This window comes from Adiantum capillus-veneris, chromosome 10 (genome assembly GCF_014529385.1).
Source record: "Adiantum capillus-veneris isolate H3 chromosome 10, ASM1452938v2, whole genome shotgun sequence".
Classification (NCBI taxonomy): domain Eukaryota; kingdom Viridiplantae; phylum Streptophyta; class Polypodiopsida; order Polypodiales; family Pteridaceae; genus Adiantum; species Adiantum capillus-veneris.
Window position 1 is genome coordinate 98,557,816 of NC_140940.1, and position 22,468 is coordinate 98,580,283.

The 22,468-nt window shown below is 43.5% G+C and overlaps 1 protein-coding gene across 1 annotated transcript; it reads left to right on the plus strand.

Moving 5' to 3' along the window:
- Positions 1-20,141: 20,141 nt before the first annotated feature.
- Positions 20,142-21,460, plus strand: LOC147449329 (uncharacterized). The gene has a single exon (XM_086522598.1). It carries the CDS (start codon positions 20,346-20,348, stop codon positions 20,679-20,681), a length of 336 nt encoding a protein of 111 aa, XP_086378724.1. The 5' UTR covers positions 20,142-20,345; the 3' UTR covers positions 20,682-21,460.
- The last annotated feature ends 1,008 nt before the right edge of the window (positions 21,461-22,468 follow it).

Genomic DNA, 22,468 nt, shown 5'->3' on the forward strand with positions numbered 1-22,468 from the left:
TCTCGGGAATCTGGCATCACATTGTCAGCTGGTAGTATGTGCTCTTTCAACAATCTACACAACTAAAAATATGATACAGTCGTGTAAAAATCTATCAGATCATTATACATTTAGAGTTCTATTAAAGTAAACTAATTGTAATAGATCACCTGAAAAGCGCTGTGACGCTAGTGTCACTCCATCCAAACTTTGCCTGCATGTTGAGAAGAACCAGGAGTGCTTTCAATCTAGACATACGTGCTCCATTATACAATGACGTATCGGCTTCACTTTTCATATCATCATAGATAAGCCTTTCTGAATCCATGATCGTCTCGATCATTTCATCAATCTCGGGCTCAAACATTGCCTCGTTGGGAATGTGCTCTGCATGATCATCCCCCGAGCTGTCAGAGGCTACATCTTGTGGCCTCACATATGCTGCTTGACCAAAGCGCCGGCGAACACGTCTATTGGGTTGCAAGATTGCTGCTTGTTGGCCGGCGTCAGAGTCCGACGAGTTATAATTGGCAACAACTCGATCTATAATAGATGGATCGAACTCGCCAAATTCGCGAATGTGCTGCAAAGAAACACGTCTTGTCCGTCGCACAGCATGCTTGCATTGATTACAAGGACATAAGACCCTCGTTGAGAGATAGGTGTTTCGGTTGGACGGTCCCACATGCTCGTCGCTACTCATAATGAGGATAAAAAACTTATAACCTGGACAACAAATTTAATATTCTATTGGCATTCTTCGTCTTATCTCTCTCTCTCTCTCTCTCTCTCTCTCTCTCTCTCTCTCTCTCTCTACCTCACATTCTCTAGTCATGTCCAATCCCCGCACACCTCGGTCTAGAGGTGCACGGAGATCAGAACCACCGGGTTATAATCTCGTCTTTATTGGTCAATACCTATATTTGTGGGTACAAGAAATCTACACACCCACGTCTACATGATACTGCATGTAGTGGACAAAATCCCTTTGCCTCTTCTCTAGCTGTAGCACTTCACTTCATCTTAACATCTTTTCACAGTAGATCTTTTCACTGTTCGTCTAACTCTAAACCCTAAACCGTAAGTAATTCTTGCGTGGACTCCATCTAACGTAAATAAGCGTAAATCTAAATAAACGTAAATCTAACTAAAAAATAAAGCTAAATCTAATTTAACGTAAGTCTAATCACTAGAGGTTGTCTAGATGGTCATTGTGTCGGGGATGTAGTGACTCTTGCCGCCCTGAAGATCCACCTTCTTCCCTATCTTCTGAAGACATTTCACCAGTACTTTTGGATCGACGGAGCCCACCATGAGTGAAGGCAGCAATACCCTATATTCCATTGAGGGCTTTCTTCACCCGCTTCATGCAGGCATCGCAGTCTATGGAGACCTAAATCTAATCTAATATAACGTAAAGCTAAATCTAGCTTAAATAAACGTAAATCTAGTTAAAAATAAACCTAAATCTAATTTAATGTAAGTCTACATATAACCTAATCTTTAACGTCTTTTAAGATAGTTTCCTACGACGTTATAACTCTCTTCTTCTTGTGTGTGTGCGCGTGTGTGGATGTGTGTGCCAATAAAAAGAGATAAATGGTATAACCTTTCTATCACCCATGCCAAGTATGATAGATTGATTATGCCATTTCCCTCTTGAATAATAGGTCTTCAGTTCAACTCCTCGTCGGCTAGATCTTTAGGTCTTTTAATTTTAATTAGTTTCCTACGACGTTAAATTAGTTTCTCTCTCTTTCTCTCTCAATGTGTGTGCGTTTTTTTGGATCGTATGCATGTTTTCTCTCTCTTTTCCTCTCTCAATGTGTGCGTTTTTTGTTTATGCATGTTCTCTCTCTCTTTTCCTCTCTCAATGCGTGCGTTTTTTGTTTATGCATGCTCTCTCTCTCTTTTTCTCTCTCAATGTGTGTGTGCATTCTTTGTTTATGTATGTGTGTGTGCGTTTTTGTTTTTGTTTGTACTCTCTCTCTCTCTCTCTCTCTCTCTCTCTCTCAAAAACACTATGTGTGTGTGTGTGAGAGAGAGAGAGAGAGGGAGAGAGAAAGAGGGGAAGGGAACATGAGAATGAGGAGAGGGAAGGAGCATACCTGGCTCTCCTTCCTCTCCTCGTGTGTGTGTGTGTGTGTGTGTGTGGAGAAGAAAAAGAGAGAGAGAGAGAGAGAGAGAGAGAGTGAGGGAGAGCGTTACCTGCTCCTTGCTTGAGGGCGCCGAAAAACTCAGATCTGAGATCTGAGTTTTTGGGCGCGCTCGGTTATTTTTTTTACCCCAGCCGGCGTCGCTATGAGCGTCGCTATAAGCGTCGCTATGAGCGTCGCAAATTTATTTGTAAATTTGCGACGCTCATAGCGACGCTTATAGCGACGCTCATAGCGACGCCGGGAAATTTTTTTTTGAGCGTCGCTGTGTGAGCGTCGCTAATATGAAGAGCCTCTTGTAGTGTCATTTGGTCCCATAGGTCATATTTGACCTCCGAGGACGATAATAGAACTATTTATCTCTTTCTCTCTCTCTCTCTCTCTCTCTCTCTCTACTCTATAATCTCTCATGTGTGAAAATTATCTCTCTCCATTAAATAAATTACTCTAATATCTACTTAGCTACGTCCTATTTCCTATTTCCTAACATTCAATGCTCAAGAATTATGAAAGTGACCGTGGGAATAGAGAGTATGGTTGGGAGAGAAAAGTGTGTAAGGAAAGCTCATGCTTGAAAAAGAAAAACAAAGCTCTAATGTGATGAAAAGCTCAGTACTCAAGTAGGGTGTGATGCTTAAACTCACGTGATGTACAATAAGAAGCTTCTCTTTGTCGTTCGTATTTTTTGTATGGTAGAAATTTAAATATTTATACTGATCATCAAACTCGTAAGTGGCTCCAGTCTAGGCCTAGTGCACATTGGAGTGACCGCCAAACAAGGTGATCTCAAATATTTGAGCAATTTGGTGGTTTTATTGAATATGTTTCTAGTAAAGCAAACCCCATTGCAGATGCATCAAGTCATAAATGACAGATCTTGGCTCTTAAGTTAAACAATCTCCATTCCGTGAGTACCTATTAATAACCTAAAAAATCAATATGCAAATTCCGAGTTTGGTGAGCAATGGTTACAAGCTATTGCCACTCAAGGACCCATCAACCATTTCTTTCATAATGGTCTCTTGTATTTCCATCACTGTCTTTGGGTGTTACCTTCTCTTAGGCAAGCTATGTTGCACAATGCACATTGGGTGGGCACAGAGGCAACTACCTCCATCAATGCAAGAAATGCAAGCTTCTAGATGTTGCTTTTTATTTTTTTACCATTGCTTTTTGTCCCTGCGTTTTTGATATAAAAATCGCCAAATCTATGTAGGGAGGAGGATAAGTTGAAGCCAAACATGTCCAAGAAACTGGCGTAGCCATGAAGCCCACTCCCCCAAGTAAAACCATCTGGCACACCAATCTTGGTAAGCAAAAGGCTTATTTCTCTTAAAATTTCATGAGCATGCAGACCCATAGACAATGTCCAAAACGCATGCATTTTAGGTCACAATACATGTGGACTACCCACGTCCCAAAAATGATAGGCCAACATGAGAAACCTATCCCATGTCAAAGCAATGGTCCCTCCCAAAGTAATCAAGGATGTAAAGAAAGCCCTATACGTTGGAGTTAGATGCTACTGTATCCGGACATGCAGTTTGTGCAAGAGGCACCACCCCCCTCTAGCTATAAAGCTCAGGTCCCGAGGTAGTTGCATTACCTCCCAGCCAGTATCATTGATATCATCAATCCAGCTGCTTCATTTAACCCAAGGTAACACAATGATAACCCAAGGGGCAACAAAGGTATACAAGAGATATGTAGAAACACGAGAAAAGAAGATCCATAGCATATCACCACCTCTAGCCAAAAATCTACTCCACTTGCACCAAGAGGCCACATATAACTGAAGTCCTTTTTAGGAGAGCAAATACGAGGGTACTAACCACGTCCATGCAACTCAAGCAATAGATCCACCGGAGAAGACCATGCAAACATAATGCACGTTAGAACCACCAAGTCTTTGTCAGTGTACTCCACCATTGACTCTCCATTGTCCATCTCCAACATATTAGATCAAGGCAAGGCACGAGAGAATGTCCATTGTAGACAAGTGCAAACTGGGATCCTAGGCCGCCTTATTCTCTTATCAAAAGGGACCTCCAATTTTCTCAGCAAGGGCAAGTGCACCGGTTGAAATTTGTCCAAAATCAGCCCTCTTTGCTACACAAAAGTCTCTAGCAGGCTGGCTGAAATTTTCCAAAGTTACCAGGCACAAACCGTTGCCCTCAAATCACCTTCGATCTTCAAACTGCAGCCCAAATCTCATCCAGCTTCATGCTGAAAATCAGCCGCAATCCTCCATCAATAATTGGCTGAAAAACGCAGGTTTGCAAGGGTTCTTCGTGACAAAAACGCTGCTAGGTCTAAGCAGCCCCCTCTATATGTAAAAATGTTGGTCCAGGGGTGCTTATTATGAAAAAAACATAGCCACACGTTGCCCCTCGTGCCAACTAGAAAACACAGCAGCAATCAGCCCCTCCTTGCATTCCGGATCCATTGGGCATCGTCAAGCCTAGGTTTTGATACCATCTTAGAGGTGCACCGGAAGGCGTCGTGGCAAGGGGACACAATGGAGCAACAGAGAAGAGGAAGAGAAGATGCGAGCGAGAGAGAGAGAGAGAGAGAGAGAGAGAGAGAGAGAGAGAGAGAGAGAGAGAGAGAGAGAGCAAAAAGAGAGATAGAGTGGTACAAGCCCTGCAATGTAATGTGCAACGGAATTGAGATGATGATGGTAACAGTTAGGATATGTGTAATCAATCTCCTTTCCAAGGTTCCTTGTGAATTCAAGAGAGTCTTCCTTTTAGTTCTTAGAGAATGTGACTGTAGTAGCATAGAGAGACAAGAGAACTGACACTGTGAATGAAGGTTTTGTGAGAGAAAGGAGAACTTACACCAGATGGATCCCAAACCCCCTCCGAGGGCCCCTTCTCTATTGCTAGAGAAAGTAGAAACTTTAGATTGCACAGATGGAGATGCTACAACTTCTGAGGATGTTGTGGATGCATAGGATGCATGAGGTAGGGCTGAAATGACCTACTGAATGTTGGAAACCGAAAAACGCTGAGGTATGATGAGGCTGAAAATTAGGATGCTGAGATTTTTGATGCTGATGGCTGATGCGATGGGAAGAGGATCTGCAATAGGGCTGAAAACCGCAAGGCAAAGCTGAAAATCCAGAAAACGCTGAGCTGATCGTAGGGTATGCTGAAAAAACGCAGATGGAGTCTCCAAAGAAACACTAGGGTTGGCAAGGGCTGCAGGAAACGCCAGAGGTTGAGAGGGGCAATGTTGGACTACTGCCAAAAGCTGAGGTATGATGACTCTGAAAATTACGATGTTGATGGCTGATGTGATGCGATGCAAAGAGGATCTACAATGGGGCAGAAAACCACAAGGCAAGGCTAAAAATCCACAAAACACTGAGGTATGATGAGGTTGATCGTAAGGTATGCTAGAAAAACGCAGATGGAGTCTCCCAGGAAATGCCAGAGGTTGAGAGGGGTGATGGCTGGACTGCTGCCAAATGCAGAGGTACGATGAGGCTGAAAATTACGATGCTGAGATTTCTGATGGTGATTGCTGATGCAATGCGAAGAGGATCTGCAATGGGGCTGAAAACCGCAAGGCAAGGCTGAAAATCCAAAAAATGCTGAGGTATGATGAGGCTGATCGTAGGGTGTGTTGAAAAACGCAGATGAAGTCCCCTAGGAGATGCTAGGGTTGGCGAGGGCAAAAGGAAAATGTGAACTCTAAGTTTCTTTTGTACTTTTTTTGACAGAGATAAGGCAGTCACTTAATTTAAGTGTCACTTATTAATAATAATAAGTGACTTTTAAAATTGCCCTAAAATACACTAAAATGCCTGTAATGAATGCTCTGCACGTCAGAATTGGATGTCGACACTTTCTGTGGTGAACACACACCAATGCCCATGTAAAGTGGACAATGGCTATGCTCCTGTGCAATCAGAGGGTATGTAGCTACTCTAAGTGTCTGGACATGCACCCCTTTAAAAGGATCACAAGGTTGCCATAACACTTCCTAGGCTAGAAATGACCCTAGGTTGGAGTCAGCTTGTCCACATGCACATAGGGCTAGATGTGCACGTACACGCGAGCAACTTTGCATAATAAAATAGTACAACATGTGGTGCTCCAGACTCTGCCACAAGGGGGTGCACACCAAGTGACCGACCCCCTCCCCAAATCCCTTGACTTGGAAAAACATCGTTGCTGATAACATCGTTGAAGTGAATCTCCAAATCTACTATGCAATTTGAGTTCGATGACTCCACTAATGCAAAGGGAAATGGATAAGGTCCCCTCTGTCATGGGTTTGTGTTTGTGAGGAAGAGCATTTGACGTGACCATCCAATGTTGCCAATGGAGAGGGAGCAACGACACTGGGCTGCACCACACATGCCAAGAAAGCGCAGCTAAAATCTAAAAACTCAACATGTTGAATGCACTTCAAGTAGGCAACCAAGTGGCTATCCAATGTTGTTGATGTGACTATCCGTTGCTGCCGATTGGGAAGATCTAATTGCTTCTCACATGCCAAGAAAACGCTGCTGAAATCCAAAACTTCATCACGTTGAATGTGTGTCAGGTAGGTAACCGCATGGGAGAGGGTAGGAAAGGGTTGCTAGGCCTAGAGTTGCAACAGTTGGGGCCGATCTATTTCATAGATACAAGGACTACTTTTTTATTAAAATGGTGCTAAATTTGTGTAGAGACTTGGGAGGGTATGTCTAGGCCAATGTTGATTTTAACCATGGGCTATGGTACCATGTGTGATAACAAAAATGCAATGGAGCACCTCAAAACACCAAAGTGAGATAGCCATATCACAAAAGAAAGTGGGTTTTGTGGAGTAGCTATGGCAGCTACAGCCAAAGAAGGTGAGGAAGTACCTTGTGTCTGATGCAACAGACTCTTTCTCCAGTAGTGGCCTTTCTTGCCACAACTACGATAGTGCTCTGAATACGTAATCCATCTTGCTCAGCCTATGTCCTTTGTGAGTGCGGAGAAGCTGCAGCGTCAAGGGAAGTTGTGTTACTTGTAGACGTCGTCATAGTTGCACGAGAACTGTTGGGCTCTAGTATTATGATGTATAGGTATTGCAAAAGCCTCTAAAACATAGGTTGCTCATGCAGTCAATCCTACATCTTTGCATGTAAGGCATCAAGGGAAGCAGAATTGAAAATGATTTTGGTAGAATCTAGATTTCACACTTCCATAAATCTTTACTTTTTTTCCTTCCTTGAATGAGTGTAACTTTGCACGAATGTTGGTCCTTTTTAGTTCCTTTAGAGAGAGAATGAGAGAGAGAGAGAGGTAGAGATGTGTAGAGAGTGAGAGAGGAGAATGACACCAGTTGGGGTCCCAACCACCTCTCTCAAGGGCCCCTCACATTGTTATCGATGTGGTATTTTACTTCAATTGCGTAAATGGAATGCACAAAAATGCAAGACTCTCCTTGACTCGAATGGATGATGTTGACGTGGCAACTCTTCAAAATGAAGCACCTCTGATGGGGCTGATTTGATGCATCTTTGGATCCGTCTCAATGTGGGCTTGCAGATGGCCACCAAGGGGGAAATATGGGGCTGATTTTCACTACTGATGTGTGAGGAATGAAGGGCTGAATGTTGGCTACAAAAACCCAAATCTGTGATGCAAAAACGCAGCAGCTTTGATGCTCTAAGTAGGGTTGAAAACGCAGCTGATGATAGAGAAGATTATGGATAGCGGGGAGACAATCGATGCGGAAAGGGAATTGTTGGAGGAGAGGCAAGGCCGTTTTGTAGTAGTTTGCCACCTTGAGATCCGGTCGGTAAAAATGTGCAAAACTGTGCAGTTAGCAATTTTTTGGCAGCAGTGAATTGACCATAAGTTACTGACCTCTGAATCATTTGATGAGGGAGAAGGCCCGACATGTTCCTGGACAACCTAGACCTACACGCTTGACATGTCAAGTGGCCACCAACGTGTAATAACTTTTGTAGGTTCCCCCCTTTTTGGTTGTCTACCTCAGCCTGCAATCGGTGCTCCCCTTGTGGCTTGGTCTCTCGATAAATCTCTATGATAAATTTAGGTCCGTTTTTCTCTAATTTTCAGCGAGATTTTGGTTCCCCATTTTCTTCTATTGTATCCCCTCGGTACCCAGTGTTTTTGACAACTTTGGGATTTCTGAAATCTTTGCTTACAAAAAATTTTAGCCCCCTTCTCTGCCTTGTTTTGGTGCGGACAGCAACCGGATCTTGCCTCTTTAGTACCCTATTAAACCTCCCTATTGTTCCATTAGCCTCTACTGCCTTCTCACATTGGTTTTGGTTCTTGTATGAATGTGTTTTTTATCTTTGTACCCACTCTGTTGAAACAGAAGATGTGACGGAGAAGATGGGTTGGAGGTGGGCTCTTGGCTATGGCTGCAAAACGCAAATCGGAGCTTTTCTAGCTTGCATGTGTTAAAACTCAATAAGCTTTTTCTTGGTTGTTAGGTTGCTAGCTGTTGAATCATGTTTGCAAGATAGCACACACACACACACACACACACACACACACACACACACACACACACACACACACACAACACACACACACACTTGTATTGATATGCACATTAGATAATAGATCGTAGTCCATGTGTTCAAATTATATTTTTGCTAAAGAAAAACTTAATGCACATCCCATAATGTTTATTGGGTGCTTGCTCAGTCTTTTTGTGGATGTAGTCTCTGTGGCATTGTTAGGCACCATTTACGTTCTCTTGAAGATCCATAGATGACAAAGGATTCAACTCTTTCTGTACCATTGTATCATCAGCTATAAAAAGGATTATGTCTACCTTTGGGTAAACCTCAAAAAGGTAAAGGCATAGGTGATTTAGCACTTTTTTTGGTTTTGGTACTTCAATCTCGAGGAACCAGTAGCTATGGTTGTTGGATGATCAGCTTTGAAGCTGTATTCTTTCATTGTAGTAGACTCAAGTTGTTGTAAAACAGGGCAATATTTAGATTTCAACCCTATGAAGTCGTTAGTATTTTGCAGATTCTATTTGATATCTACTGTTCAAGGGGTCATCCTTCAATCCAAGTCTCACCTTCGCATTGTGGATTGTCAAATTGACCACAATTGAAGCTCCTAGGATGTTTTCAAAGAACAACTAGTAGTGAAAGCAATTATTTTTTTGAGATTTTCCGAGACAATACCATGTCAAAGGTATGTTTCCAAAGCTATGCATGAAATTAGAGTAGTTGTGAACATGTTTCTTCTATAGATCACATCTAATTTCCCTTGCTGTGTTATTCATTTGAACCTTGATGTGTACCATGTGTATTGTATCTAAACTCCATCTATGCTTTGTTAGAGATCCAAGTTACAATTTTTTTGTAGCCTCATCTTTCTAGCAGAGAACAAAAGAGTGAACGAGCACAATAATACATGTTCAAGCTTAGTACATTGCAAGGGGATGGTTGCTTTAAAAATCAGAAAAAAAAGCCGTTAACATCTACTAGCTCAAACTGAAATGCAATTGGATGCAAGAAATGTTGAAATCATGGGCGTGAGTGGAATGACTAGCATGAGTTGATCTATTGGCAATGCAATATGTATACAAGAGCTTATCCGCTTGTAATGTAGACATGCATGCGGGACATTTTGAACTATAAGTGCTGATCCATTGGTAATGAAAATGTATAAATGATGTTTTGACATTTGCTGGTCAATGCATATAGAGGTAGCTTGACAGACCGGCCATCAACATAGACAATTGAAGGACCCTCAGATCCGTAATGCTGGAACTTCCGTTTGTGGAGACTTCTGGAAAAATTCAGCATTAATCCTATTAATGGTCATATCCATTTTCTTCCTCGTCTGAGCTTAGATTCTATCTAACGCTTAAAACCTGTCTGAGCCCCAGAAGCGGCCCATCTTTGAAAGTTCAGTGGGTAATTAGATTTCTTTATGGATCGTGACATGGCACATACTGCTAGTTTCTTTTGTGCTTCCTTTCGACCATGGGTTGTACGGTAGAACCAGATGAAAAGCTCATCTAGGGCAATACTCCCACCCTTTCCCCCACCATGCCGTGTGGCCTTAAAGAATGCACCACGAGCACGCCAATGCGATTTCTCCATTCCTTGCGCACTCCATCTAGAGAGACTACCATAGGTTCTTATGAACCAATACCCATGTGCTTGAAGAATGTGCTGTCCAAAGAAAAATCAGAAGACCTTGTTAGTAGAAAGTAACCAGTTTCAAAGTACACATACTCCTTAACATTTTGAAAATATTTTCAATACCATGTAGAAGGTAAAATTCCTTTCTCCCCATGCTTTAATGAAGGCCTTTGAGAATGTTGTAACAATGACCTGATACTCTTCAGCCTCCTCGAGATCGATCGTATGACGGCGAAGGTAAATAGCTAGTTTGTTAAATGTCACCCATACCTCTTTGTACATGAGAGCATGGCTTGCATTCTTGGTCTTGGACGTGGTGATCTCACACAAACGCCGCCAATACTCATACTTTCCATAACTTTTTCTGACATAGGGGAAAGGAATCGTCTTGACTTAGCTCCCCCAATAGAGACTTTTGTAGGAACATCCTGTGTCTTTCTGGATAGTTGGACATCCTTTCCAATTTTTGTGTTGCCACCATAAGCACCCATTTCGTTTAGCATGCATTCAATATCACGCATCACACTTTTACTATTTGGCATTGTGTTTGCGTAGTTTATGTGAAGATGAAGTACTTTATCCAATATCCTCATCTCTGCATGCAATGTACAAAAGTGTGTGTTGGTGAGTGGGATGTTGAAGATGGGGTCCCAAATGCAATCTGCTTCTGCAACATTGAGACTCCTTTGATCGCGATCTGGTGGTTTTGTATAATCCACTGAAATGCAGTCTTTGAGCCATTTGATTTCGTTGGTGTTCTTTTGTACTTTTCGTTGCACCTTGCAAAATGGACAACAGTATTTAGCTCGTGGCCCTTGCTCACATCGACCAAGACATTTGATTGTTTTTAAATCTCCAGACATGTGCCAGTCTATGCCAAATTCGCCAATGCCTTCAACCAATAGTTTTTCGCCATTCATTTGTTGGCTTATTATTTGTGGAAGATCTGACAAAGAAAATACCCAAGAGAGAACGTCATGATTCTCTTTTGGCACTTGAAATGCTGACAACCACCATGTATCCTCCTCTGATTGTATGCTGAATGCTGTTGGATTTTCCCTCTTCATGGATCTTGTAATTGACATGACTCCTCCATTCATGAGCACAATGCTAACGCGTTCCAATTTTTGCCCCTTTTTTATTTCACTCTCATCCATTTTAAGACAAAACTGTAACGTTGGATGTTCTGGAGACAACAACACAAAATATATCGATGTGCAACAAAAAATGTATCAACACCTTTCAAAAAAAACAAAACTGTTTTTCAGATTTGCACACATTACCTTGCACGTTGATGTTGTAGTGGTGAACCATACGCTCTTGGACTCTCAACAAATTAATAAATATGTTGTTTTCCTTTGAAAGATGGAATTTTCGTGGTTCACCTTTTGAGTTTTTAAATATCCTCTCTGCAGTGATAAATGAAAATTGTCCAAGGTCCTCTCGAACAAGATTAGTTCTTTCCTTTCTCTGATTTTGAACCTAAAGACAAATTTTACAGTGTCGTAAGATGGGAAATGCATGCACCAAACACTTGGGAAAAATGCTAAACTATAGTTCTTACAAACTTAAATACATGCGTAAAAGGAGAGCTCTTATATAACGACTAAAGACGCCTATAGAAGCCATGAGCTTAGAAAACCCTTCTGAAAAGAGAAAACTATACTTTGCTTATCTCAACTTGAAAACATAAGACTCTAGAACTATATAATTGATCATGCTCCAACATTTAAACAAAAACACTCACCTCCTTTGGTTGAGGAAGAATAAATTTGTACAACTTCTTAGATTGCAAGGCTTCTCGCACAATGTTGTAGATTGCCTCATATGACTTCCTACTTATGCCTGCTTTATCACAAGCATACACAATATCTTGTTGCTTTATAGCTTCAGCCACCTCTTTCAATGCAAGATTTGCCACTAGCCTCGTTAGCACACTGTGTTGCTTTGTGACGATACCGTCCACAAGCTCAGATGTGCGTAGCACCTGTGGTGGAAGATTTCCTTTCCCTCTGCTGCCACTTGTGGTGGTGGCTGAAGCAATCATCCTACAGGAAAGAAAGGGGAAAGGTTAGAGAAGAAATTTTATTTTATGAATCTACAAAGGGTCACACACTGCACATAATAGACATTCATACAAGCTGGCCATGGACACCTCCTCCCTACACAGACTGGATGCTTTTTTGTCAAAAATATACGAATGCATGGCATCATTTTTTTTGCTGACGGTCAACCACTAATGTGCATTTTTGCTGGGAGTTTTGGCCAGCCACCAAGAAGTGCCAACATGTCCAGCTCCCTCCCTTGCTAACTCTTTCTCCTTAAGTTAGGTCTAGGGCAATCCCCTTGTGGCTTGGATAGCCCTCTTTTGTTTGAGATTGCTGTGTTTGGACAACTAGGACAGCCCATTGCTTCGACGGTAAGTTGCAGCGGAATGAATGTTGTATTTTCTCAAGATTAGTGATCTTTATTTTCTCAAGGTTCCTTTTAGTTCTTAGGGAAGGAGAGAGCCTTCCGTCTTATGGAGAGTGCTATGATCACGAACAAAGTGAGTGGATATTGTGCGTGTAAGTGAATGAGACTGAGAAAAGGAGAGAAAAGAGGTACGACACCCGAGAGGTCGTAAAACCCTCCTTCGAAGGCCCCACTCTCGTCGGGCGAGAGTGGTCTAACTTTGATTGCACAAAGGTGTATAATGATGATGCATGGACTAATGCAATGGGGCTATGTCGATGATGACGATGATGAATTTAGGGCTGAATTGGGTCCTCTTCTATCTGCTATCCACAAGGGGAGAATTGATGAGGTTCTGGGTGATCTTGGGGGCGATTCACATGGCTGAAAATCCCTGGGTTTGGCAAGGGAATTAGGCTGAATAAAAAACGATGATCAAGTACTGCTTTGGCTGTGTTTTTGCTGCTGTGATCGTAGGCTAAAAATGCTGATGAATTGCAAGGCCAAGGCTGTGGTTTAGGGCTGAATACCTGCTGTAAAAACTCTATCAAAGGCTGCGTTTTTCCTTGATGTAAAACGCTGATCTCTGCTGACTATTGGCAATCCAAAAACGTTGGGCTTTGGGTTGCCTGAAGGGGGGAAAACGCCAAGGAAAAGAGCTTTTATGGCGATGGCCGAAGCTTGGGAAAAACACCAAGGGGAGAGGGATGCTTGATGGGGATGGGAGGTGGCCTCACCAAGATGGCTTGGGGAGGGTCTTGCTGAGAGAGGGAGGGAACACATGTTGCTTGGTAGCCTGCTGTGCTCCTTGCTCATCTGCCCTATTGTGCTAACTTGGGTTTGCTTATATATTAACTTACCCAATTTTCCCTATTGAGTTCCCAACAAAATTCACTTAATAAATAAGTGAAAAATGTCAAAAATAGGGAAAAATGGGATAAAGTCACTTGAAAAATCCCCAAAATGACTGCTGGAATCTGATGGAAATGTTTATGCTTATCCAGTGTGCAACCAGAGGATATGCATCTACATTGAGTGACTGGGCATGCACGGTCTATGAATAGACTCACAAAAGTGCCATATCACTTCTAATCTAAACCGACTTGACTCACGGGAACCCTGTTATGGTGTAGCTTGTCCACTAACACATACGGTTGGATGTGGCACGTGACATCGGCCACTCTTGCCCCCGTTCGGTGGTGATACCGCATGACATTGGGAGGCCCCCTGTCTCGTAGTGGATCTGGCGCATCCATGGGAAATGGACTACGAGGCAAGCTAAGTGTGATTGGAGGACCTAGAAGTGGAGCAGTGAAGCGAGCCGACTAAGGAAATCTTGGATGGACAACAAATGAATGGCAACAACTATACACATTGGAATTTGATCATGAGGTTGTGGTTTACTAGAAAAGGCTTATGGGACATTGTCTTTTGCATTCTTGGTACCATTAGCACCATCAACACATCAGTAGTACCACCAGCATTCCCAATGTTTCCATCAGCACCTCAGCAATGTTTTCAGCCATCAGCCAACAACTCCGGCTTTGCAGACTCAAGAAAAGAATCAAGAACCCAAACAGACTCTCTCAGACTTTTTTAAAAGCCATAACCTGGTCATCATGAACAAAGATTGACATTGGATACACAAAGATCTAGATCTTGAATACCAAGATCTGCTAGCCTTGTATGTGATATGGAAGGATTTGGAGAAAGGAGCCCTAAACTTCTTCTGCACTTGCATTTGCATATAGCCTGCATCCACTTCCATTGACATGGAACCTTTGGAATCACCTCCGAGCACCCTTACATTCCATTTTCACCCGTAATGTTTTCACGATAGGACTATTTGGGTGGTAGCAATTTCTTGCAAGGTAGAATCAGCATCAAGGCTGGTATTCTGTGACAATAGTAAAGCTACCTAGTAACTCGGCCGGGCCGGTCAGTGATTACGTCGAAGCAATCCCTTTGTCTCTTAGTTTGGAGGAGTTTTTCATTGGTTTATGCATCCACAAGCATTAAAAGCATTCATCATCAGAAGTCAAAAAGCATCCACAGGTAGAAATTTGGCAGTTGTGTATCACCTTTAACGAGGTGGATGTCATGTGTGCATTGTAGTTGAGCCATGTGGACAAGCTTCGATTACAGTTTTGTGCCAGTCTTAGTTTAGCTTAGGATCTATCCTAGCACTTTGTGAGACTCTAGGTGGACGTGCATGTTCAGGTGGGTCATAGTTGCATACCCTCTTTTGCTTAGTATAATCAATGAAGCACATAAGCATGTGAATAGTCCCTTAAGTCATTTATGCCAAGTTGTGGGCCTTTTTTTAGAATTTGTGTGACCCAATTTGCAAGGGTATGAAAGGATCCTTAGTGCTAGCAATTTAGACAGCCAGAAACGGTATTTTGCAGTCTCAGCATCAACACCATTAGCACATCAACAGTACCATCAGCATCCCCAACATTTCCATCAACACCTTAGTAGCGTTTCCAGCCATCAGCCAGATTAGCATTTTTCAGCCCCATGCATCATATGAGCATTGCGTTTTGCACCAAATTAGCAACATTTAAATCCGAGCAGAATCCTTGAACCCTTCATCTGATCTCATCGGTAAATTTTGTGAGCATACAAGTACTCTGATTTTTGCTCTTGATCAATAATTCTACCTTCAAACTTGTCTACACTTACCCTTGATAACCTTGCAGTACCACCATTAGCATCATTAGCACATCAACAGTACCACCAATAATTTCATCAGCACCTCAGCAGCGTTTTCAGCCATCAGCCAGATCAACGTTTTTTAGCCTCATGCATCAGATCAGCATTGGATTTTGCACCAGATTAGTAACATCTAAATCCGAGCAAAATCCTTGAACACTTTATTTGACATTGGTAAAGTCCGTGAGTCTACAAGTACATTGATTTTTGCTCTTGATCAATAATTCTACTTTCAAACTTGTCTACACTTACCCTTGCTAACCTTGCAGTACCACCATCAACACATCAGCAGTACCACCAGCATCCCCAACAAACAACATTTTCAGCCTCATGCATCATATCAACATTGCGTTTTGCACCAGATTAGCAACATCTAAATCCGAACAAAATCCTTGAACCCTTCATCTAGCACTGGTATAGTCCATAAGCCTACAAGTGCGTTGATTTTTGCTCTTGATCAATAATTCTACCTTCAAACTTGTCTACACTTACCCTTGATAACCTTGCAGCATATACATCCCTTAGCTGAGTAGATGTGATCTCCAAGCTCGACAAGAGGATTTCCACTATCGTTGACGTGAATTTTATTTGGATGACAATTGAGGATTGAAGGCAGGAGGTAAAGGCATTTTGGACCATATGGGTTGGGTAACCCTTTTCTTTGAGAATGTTTGCAACTATGACACCTTAGTCTAGCCTTCCGTCCTCTACAAGGATGACCACAATGCAGGCTACTTAGTCTCGCTTGCGTGACACTTTGTGTATTGATAGGACACCAACTGGTGGTGGTTCGTATTGTCTAGCAATGACTCAAGTATTACATGGTGGAGTTTGTAGTGCAAACTTGTTAATGTAACCATCCTGGAGTGTTTGTGCAATTGGCTTCTTGGCCTTGATAGATCACGACTGCTTCCTCTTTTCTCCAGATGCTGATTGACCATAAATCTGCTTCAGCATGATTGGATACTTGTAGGCCTATTGATACTCTTTCCAACTGTTGCATCTATGCCACTTCACACTGAGTTTAATACATTTCTTTTCTTGGAGAAATACATTTTCGTTGCAGTGGTGGAGTCCATAGTTTTGGTGGGTGACAATCAGAGTGGCTCGATCTCGACACTGACCCTATGGACCAAAATGGGAATGATGGGACAAGAGGTTCATATACTGACTCATTCTTCCTCTCAGCATCATGTTGATGGGTGGAGTCGGGTAGATGCTCAATGGGGATGATGGAACAAGAGTAGCTATACTGACCCGTTTTTCCTAGCATGGTGTTGACGGGTGGAGTCGAGTACATACCTCGTTATGTGAGTACTTCACCTCAAAGCATAGACGAGAGACATAAGGGTTTGAACACGCATTGGGGGACTATACAACACAACCCGCCAATGGAATGCGGACAACAAAGCTTGCAGGGTGCCTCACAAGACGATGAGCCAGCAGAAACACATTTCACATCATATCTCCTAAACCAATTAGGCATTTGAGGTGTGCTATAGATCATCTCAAATAGGGCAAAAAGGCCTATATTTTGAGCTAGTCATGACACTCAATCAAATTTTGCACAACTTGTTGTTTGTGGGCTCGCTTGTCAAAGATAGCAATCTCAAGTTGGTCAAGATGAGCCGGTGTATGTCTAAAGAGGCTACCCGGGGCATGAGAGCTGTTCCACTCCAGTAGGAACTTAAATATGCTTCAACACACACCTTAAGTTCTCAACACTCGCATCTTGCATAGTCTTTGCACTTATCTTCATTGTGGTAAATGAGAGGCCATTTTTGGTCTTGTGGGCCGAGTCCAAGAGTGAGCAATTCGATAATGCAGGCAATGAGAATCCTCTTTGAGGGACTCTATTGATGAGCACTTTGATGATTTTAGAATTAAGAATGAGTATTTTTCTAGTTGTCCTTTTCTATAGCTTTGGCCCTTTCCCATGTACTTCCATTTCCTCCTGAGTTGTGAGACCTAGTCTCTACAACGTACAATCTACTTCCGGCATATGAAAAAGAGACTTTGTACTCATGCTACACTTCAATGGCATATGTTTTCTATTTTGGTTCATTAAGTGTTCTATTTCTCCATCACTGGCAAGCCAATTTGAAAAAGTTGTTGGATATAATGAAAATAGAAACAAACATATGATAGATAAGTATATATGAAAAAATAGGGAGGTTCTCAAAGCATATGAATACAATTACCTTATTGCTCTCACCCTTTTCTTCAAATTTCCACTTCGCAATGATAGCTTTTCAATTGGCAAACAATCTTTCCGTCGATTTCTCATTCCAAAGGGCGTTTTTTTCAAGGCATCAATCTTTTGCTGTAACTTCTCATGCTTGATCTGGATAGCTTGCATTTCTTGTAGTGAAGTAGCTAGCCTTTCCATCGCAATGGTTTCTTGCTTAGCTCGAATGGACTCGGTTTCTTGTAGTGAAGCTGTTAGCTTTTCAATGAAAATTTTCTTTTCCTTGACTTCTTCTTGTAAAGTTTGCATGCTTCTAGATACGTCCCCCAATTGATTTGCCAAGATGGAAGCGTGGCCAGCAAAGAATGATGATTCCTTGTCCAGTTGTTTGATGTAGCCCAACAATCCATTATGGCCCTCTCCTGTGTATTGCAAGAGAGAGGATATACTATTGAAGGGTGGTTTCTTGCCCGTCCTCTTGTCTATTGGGTACAAAGACCCATCACACCAAAGTGATAAGCATTTTCTCCCATCAGCTCTCATCCTTTCCATCTCAGCATTTGACCAGCATTTCCTTCCTTTTGGCATTGCATATTCCCTTGGGAGCTTTGCATGAACTATGTAAGCCATTGATTGTGAGCTTGCATCATCCATGGTTGAGTGTGAGCTAACGCGAGTGATTCAGCTGATGTATCTTGGCGATCACCACTCAAGCTGAGGGATGATTCTCCCCTTTCTCTTGTGTGTGCGTGGCTGCTCACAATTGCTTTAACTCTAAAAGCTATTGCCCTTGCCTTCTGAACTGATTGGGTATTGCAAACCAAGCTGAATGGGTAGAGAGAGAAGAGAAAGAGAGAGAGAGAGAGAGAGAGAGAGAGAGAGAGAGAGAGAGAGAGAGAGAGAGAGAGAGAGAAGGGCTATCCACATTTTGAAGCTTTTAATTCTGCTAACATTTGTTGATGAATTAGTTGCTGCTGCTCTTGCCTTTTGTATAAAACAGCTTGCTGCGAAGCTTGAGTTCTTGTCCGCGAACCAAAATGCTATTGGATTCGTAGCTTTCAATCGCCAGTCAAAAGTTCAAATTGGAAGAAGAATTGAACTTTACACGCGCTTGGGATATAGTTATTACTAATCATGAAAAGATCCCGGTTTGCACGTTTTCTTTTGCATACTGTGCTTTCATATCATTTGAAGTTCTTTGTTTCATTGAAATGACTTAGAAATACTGGAAACGCTTTGAGATGAGTCTTTTCATTTTCAAAATTTTGATTCAAAGAACTAGAGAGAGAAAGCCCCTTAGAGGGCCCTTTTTGCTACCTCCCCAGCCCCCTAATGTGCCATTTGAAGGATCCACGACAAAGGGTATGCTTGGAACACAGGTAGGTTGGGCTATGCAAAAACCAACGGTAGTGGAAGGTAGGTTGCTAAAGGTGGAAGTTGTGTTATTGACGGACATGCTGTTGAAAGCTGCTTTACAGGTAGTTCTGCACGGGTTGCATAGCTCTCGTGAGGAGAGGTATGCTATGGAGAGCTCTCTAGCAAGTGAGAGACTAATGAGGTATGGTGTAGCTGCTTCACAGGTTGATTTACAGGCTTGTTTTGTAAATGAAGCCATCATATGGATACAGGTTGAAGATCAAAGTTATGTCAACCTGCACGAGAGGCTTGTTTTTGGGCTTATAGGTGCAAAAGAATGGCTAATTGTGCATGTACTAGAGATGGATGGCTGTGCTCAATGCCATGTATTTGATCCCGGCAGAGTTTGCATCGCACTTGGGAAAGCTGGAGGCTTTCCATTTGACCCAGGCGGGCTCTATAGCAGATGAAGATCTCTCTATCTATCTAATTCTTATGTACATAATATCTATCAGTTTTCTTCTTATGCAATGAAATCTTATCTAAATAATACTATGGTTCAGCATGAATGCTCAACAAGGGGTCGGGAAATGATGGTGCACCCAAGGTGTGTCGGACCATGGAAAGTATCAGCAACAGGTAAAGGGCAGCAAACAGTGTGATAGCAGAAGGCTTGGACAGGTACCAGGTGCAACCGGGAATAGGTCCCACAGTGATGTGTATGCCAAATCGGGCATATAACAGGTCAAATGTGGTTCAAAAGCTTTGCTAATTGGAATGCTTGAGGATACTACAGGTTGATGTATATCTCCATCCCATAGTACCATAATGTATGCAAAAGTACTTCCTCGGGTTCGGCGAGCTCAAACATTTTTAGGTGCTTGAAGTCAAGTGTACTACATCTCAACGATCGAGATCTATTGTCGAGGGGCCTATTTTGTGATCCTCTCAGAGACTAGGAATCACGGAGATCGATGCTCGCGTTTGAAGGAGGCATTCGAAGGTCGGCATTCTATGGCGTGTGCAAGGGGGCCAAGCCCAAAAAAAACTTTTCAAAGCTATTAATAAGGGAAAAAAAAGCGTGTTACAGTGACTACAGTGACTACAGTAGACGAGGAGAGCATGAGGGAAGGCCGCCAAAAGGCATGTATGGAGGGAGAAGCGCCAGTTGGAGATCGGGACTGAGCAGCTCGCCATGCAAAGAAAGGGGGGCACTACTGGTCGATGCATGGGAGGAAAAGCCCGCCAGCCGAATGAGGGCCGATGGTTACGGCCAGTGAGGGGCTGCATGAAGGCGGCCAAGGGACTGCAGAGAAGGCGGGCTTCATGACAGAGGAAAAAACACCAGCGCCATCTGTTGGGCTGCATGGGGAGACAGGATCCAGACCGTGATCAAGAGGGGTTGCCATTTTGTGAAGGGAGGGGTTGCAGCAAGGGGTGGTTGCCTGTAGGGACTGCTGGGAGAGCTACAGGGCAGCGCCAAGGAAGGCCAAGTGGGAGCACGGAGAAGCAAGAGTGGGAACTATCGGTGAGAGGTGGTGGCGTGGTGCACGTGACTGAGGAACATCAAGGGTGGTCAAGAGGGCTGCCAGGGATAGGTGTTGCCGAGGCCAAGAGAAGGAGGGGAGGTGACCACGGTGCAGAGGTTGGCGGGCTACAGAGGGGCAACACCGAGGTGAAGGGGCCACTTGGTGGCGTATGAGGAGGTGCTCCAGTTGGGAGGAGGGCCACAAAGGGCCGCCAAGTTGAAGCAAGAGCGGCCAACTGGTTGCAGAGAAGGGAGGGACTGAGGTCTTGTACAGTTGACGAGGAAGCCGCCATTGGCTGCTGAGGGGGAGCATGGCATGCAGTAAGAAGGGGGCTCCCGGGGACAGAAAGCCTGAGCAAGGGGTGGCCAATCGAGGGAGGCCAGAGGTAGCGAGCATGGAGAGTTGCTCGGGGGACCGGGTGGCCTGCTATACAGACAAGAGAAGGCGGCCAGGGGCTCGAGTTTGCATGGAAGTGAGGCCGGTGGGCTGCGGTGACACTACAAAAGAAGGCTAAGTGGGGGAATAGAGGAATAAGGAGCGCAGACGCACTCGACGTATGGAGGAGCTTGCTAGCCACAATTGAAGGCATGCCATCATATGAAGTAAGGAGTTCTCATCCCTGCCATGCTCGACTCTTAATGCACCGAGATACTTCTTTTTGCCGAGGGTATGAAGGGCCAAAGTAGGAGGGTGGCCATACTAAGCAGGGGCTGATGAGCCGCCAGGATTGTTAAAGTCGGGGGCTTGCCTTGGAGCACGTGTAGAAGGTCATCAAGGGACATGGGCTGCCAATAGCGTAAAGTGGAGCACAAGGAGTATTGCATGCCATGGTGTGGCCATCATAACAAGCATCATCAATCTCGTTTAGAAGAGTTGCCAGCAATAGCCGCCAAGGGCCGCTATCATTGTATTGGATAATGTGTATGTGATACAGAGTTGGTTTTTGTTTGTTGCCAAGTTCGCCATCAATCTCGTCTGTGTCTCATCTTTGCAGTATGCCCGTGGTAGCGGTGGCTCCGGGTCTTTGGTGTGTGTGTGTGTGCGCGCGCGCGCACACACACACACACACAGAGAGAGAGAGAGAGAGAGAGAGAGAGAGAGAGAGAGAGAGAGAGAGATTGATTGTGGTTGAAGATTGAGTGTGATTTTGTATGCGGTCAAGGCTTACGAGGCCTCCTGGTGTGAGTGTGTTTACAGATGTGGGTGCATTGGTGTGTGTGTCGGTGAAGGTGATTGTGTGTAGCTGAAGTTGCTCGTAAGTGAGGCTGTTCGGTGCAAGTTACATATAGTGTGCGTATGTGTGTGATTCTGTGTGGCTTGGGGTGCTGGATACTTGCTGGGCTATAGAGAGGCATCGAGTTTGTGTCCTGTGTGTTGTTCCATTTCCCCCATCCCAACGTTTGATGGGAATTTGGCTCTTGAAAGCGTTGTAGAAAATCTCCTCTTATGCACTCCTGAAGGATGTAGCTTAAACATTCGGTAGAGACCTCTATAGGAAGTAGTCGAGAGTCGGTCGAGGGTAGATTGACACCCTATGCTTGCTTCCACGCGCTTGCGGGTCGAGCTTCTTCCTTAGATGACAAATCTTGTTAGGTGAGTTCTCGCTGTGCTGACGTCCGTCGCGGCGTATCTGCCAACATTGGCGCCGCTGTCGGGGACGAAAATCCTAGGTAGGTGACCGAGACTAGTCCTTGAGGATAAGGATTCTCCGACTTGCCAGAGTCTCGTGTTACATTTAGATAGGATCAGAGGGTGGAGGACTCTCTAGGTCTTAGGAGGAGTGTAGGGAGCGAGTGTCTGGCCTAGATCCTTCAACTTAGGTAGAATTAGATAGTTTTTAGGTATTAGTTAAGTTGTGGTGTAGAGAGTAGGAGTTGGAGTGGTAGAGGCAGTGAAAGGATAGCTTGCGAGTCCGGAGAGGCCAGGAAGCAACCGAGACACCAATATCACCATCTCACAT

Bases quoted from the DNA above. Each gene is read 5' to 3' on its own strand.
- LOC147449329 (XM_086522598.1), top strand. From the start codon at position 20,346: ATGGGGAGACAGGATCCAGACCGTGATCAAGAGGGGTTGCCATTTTGT.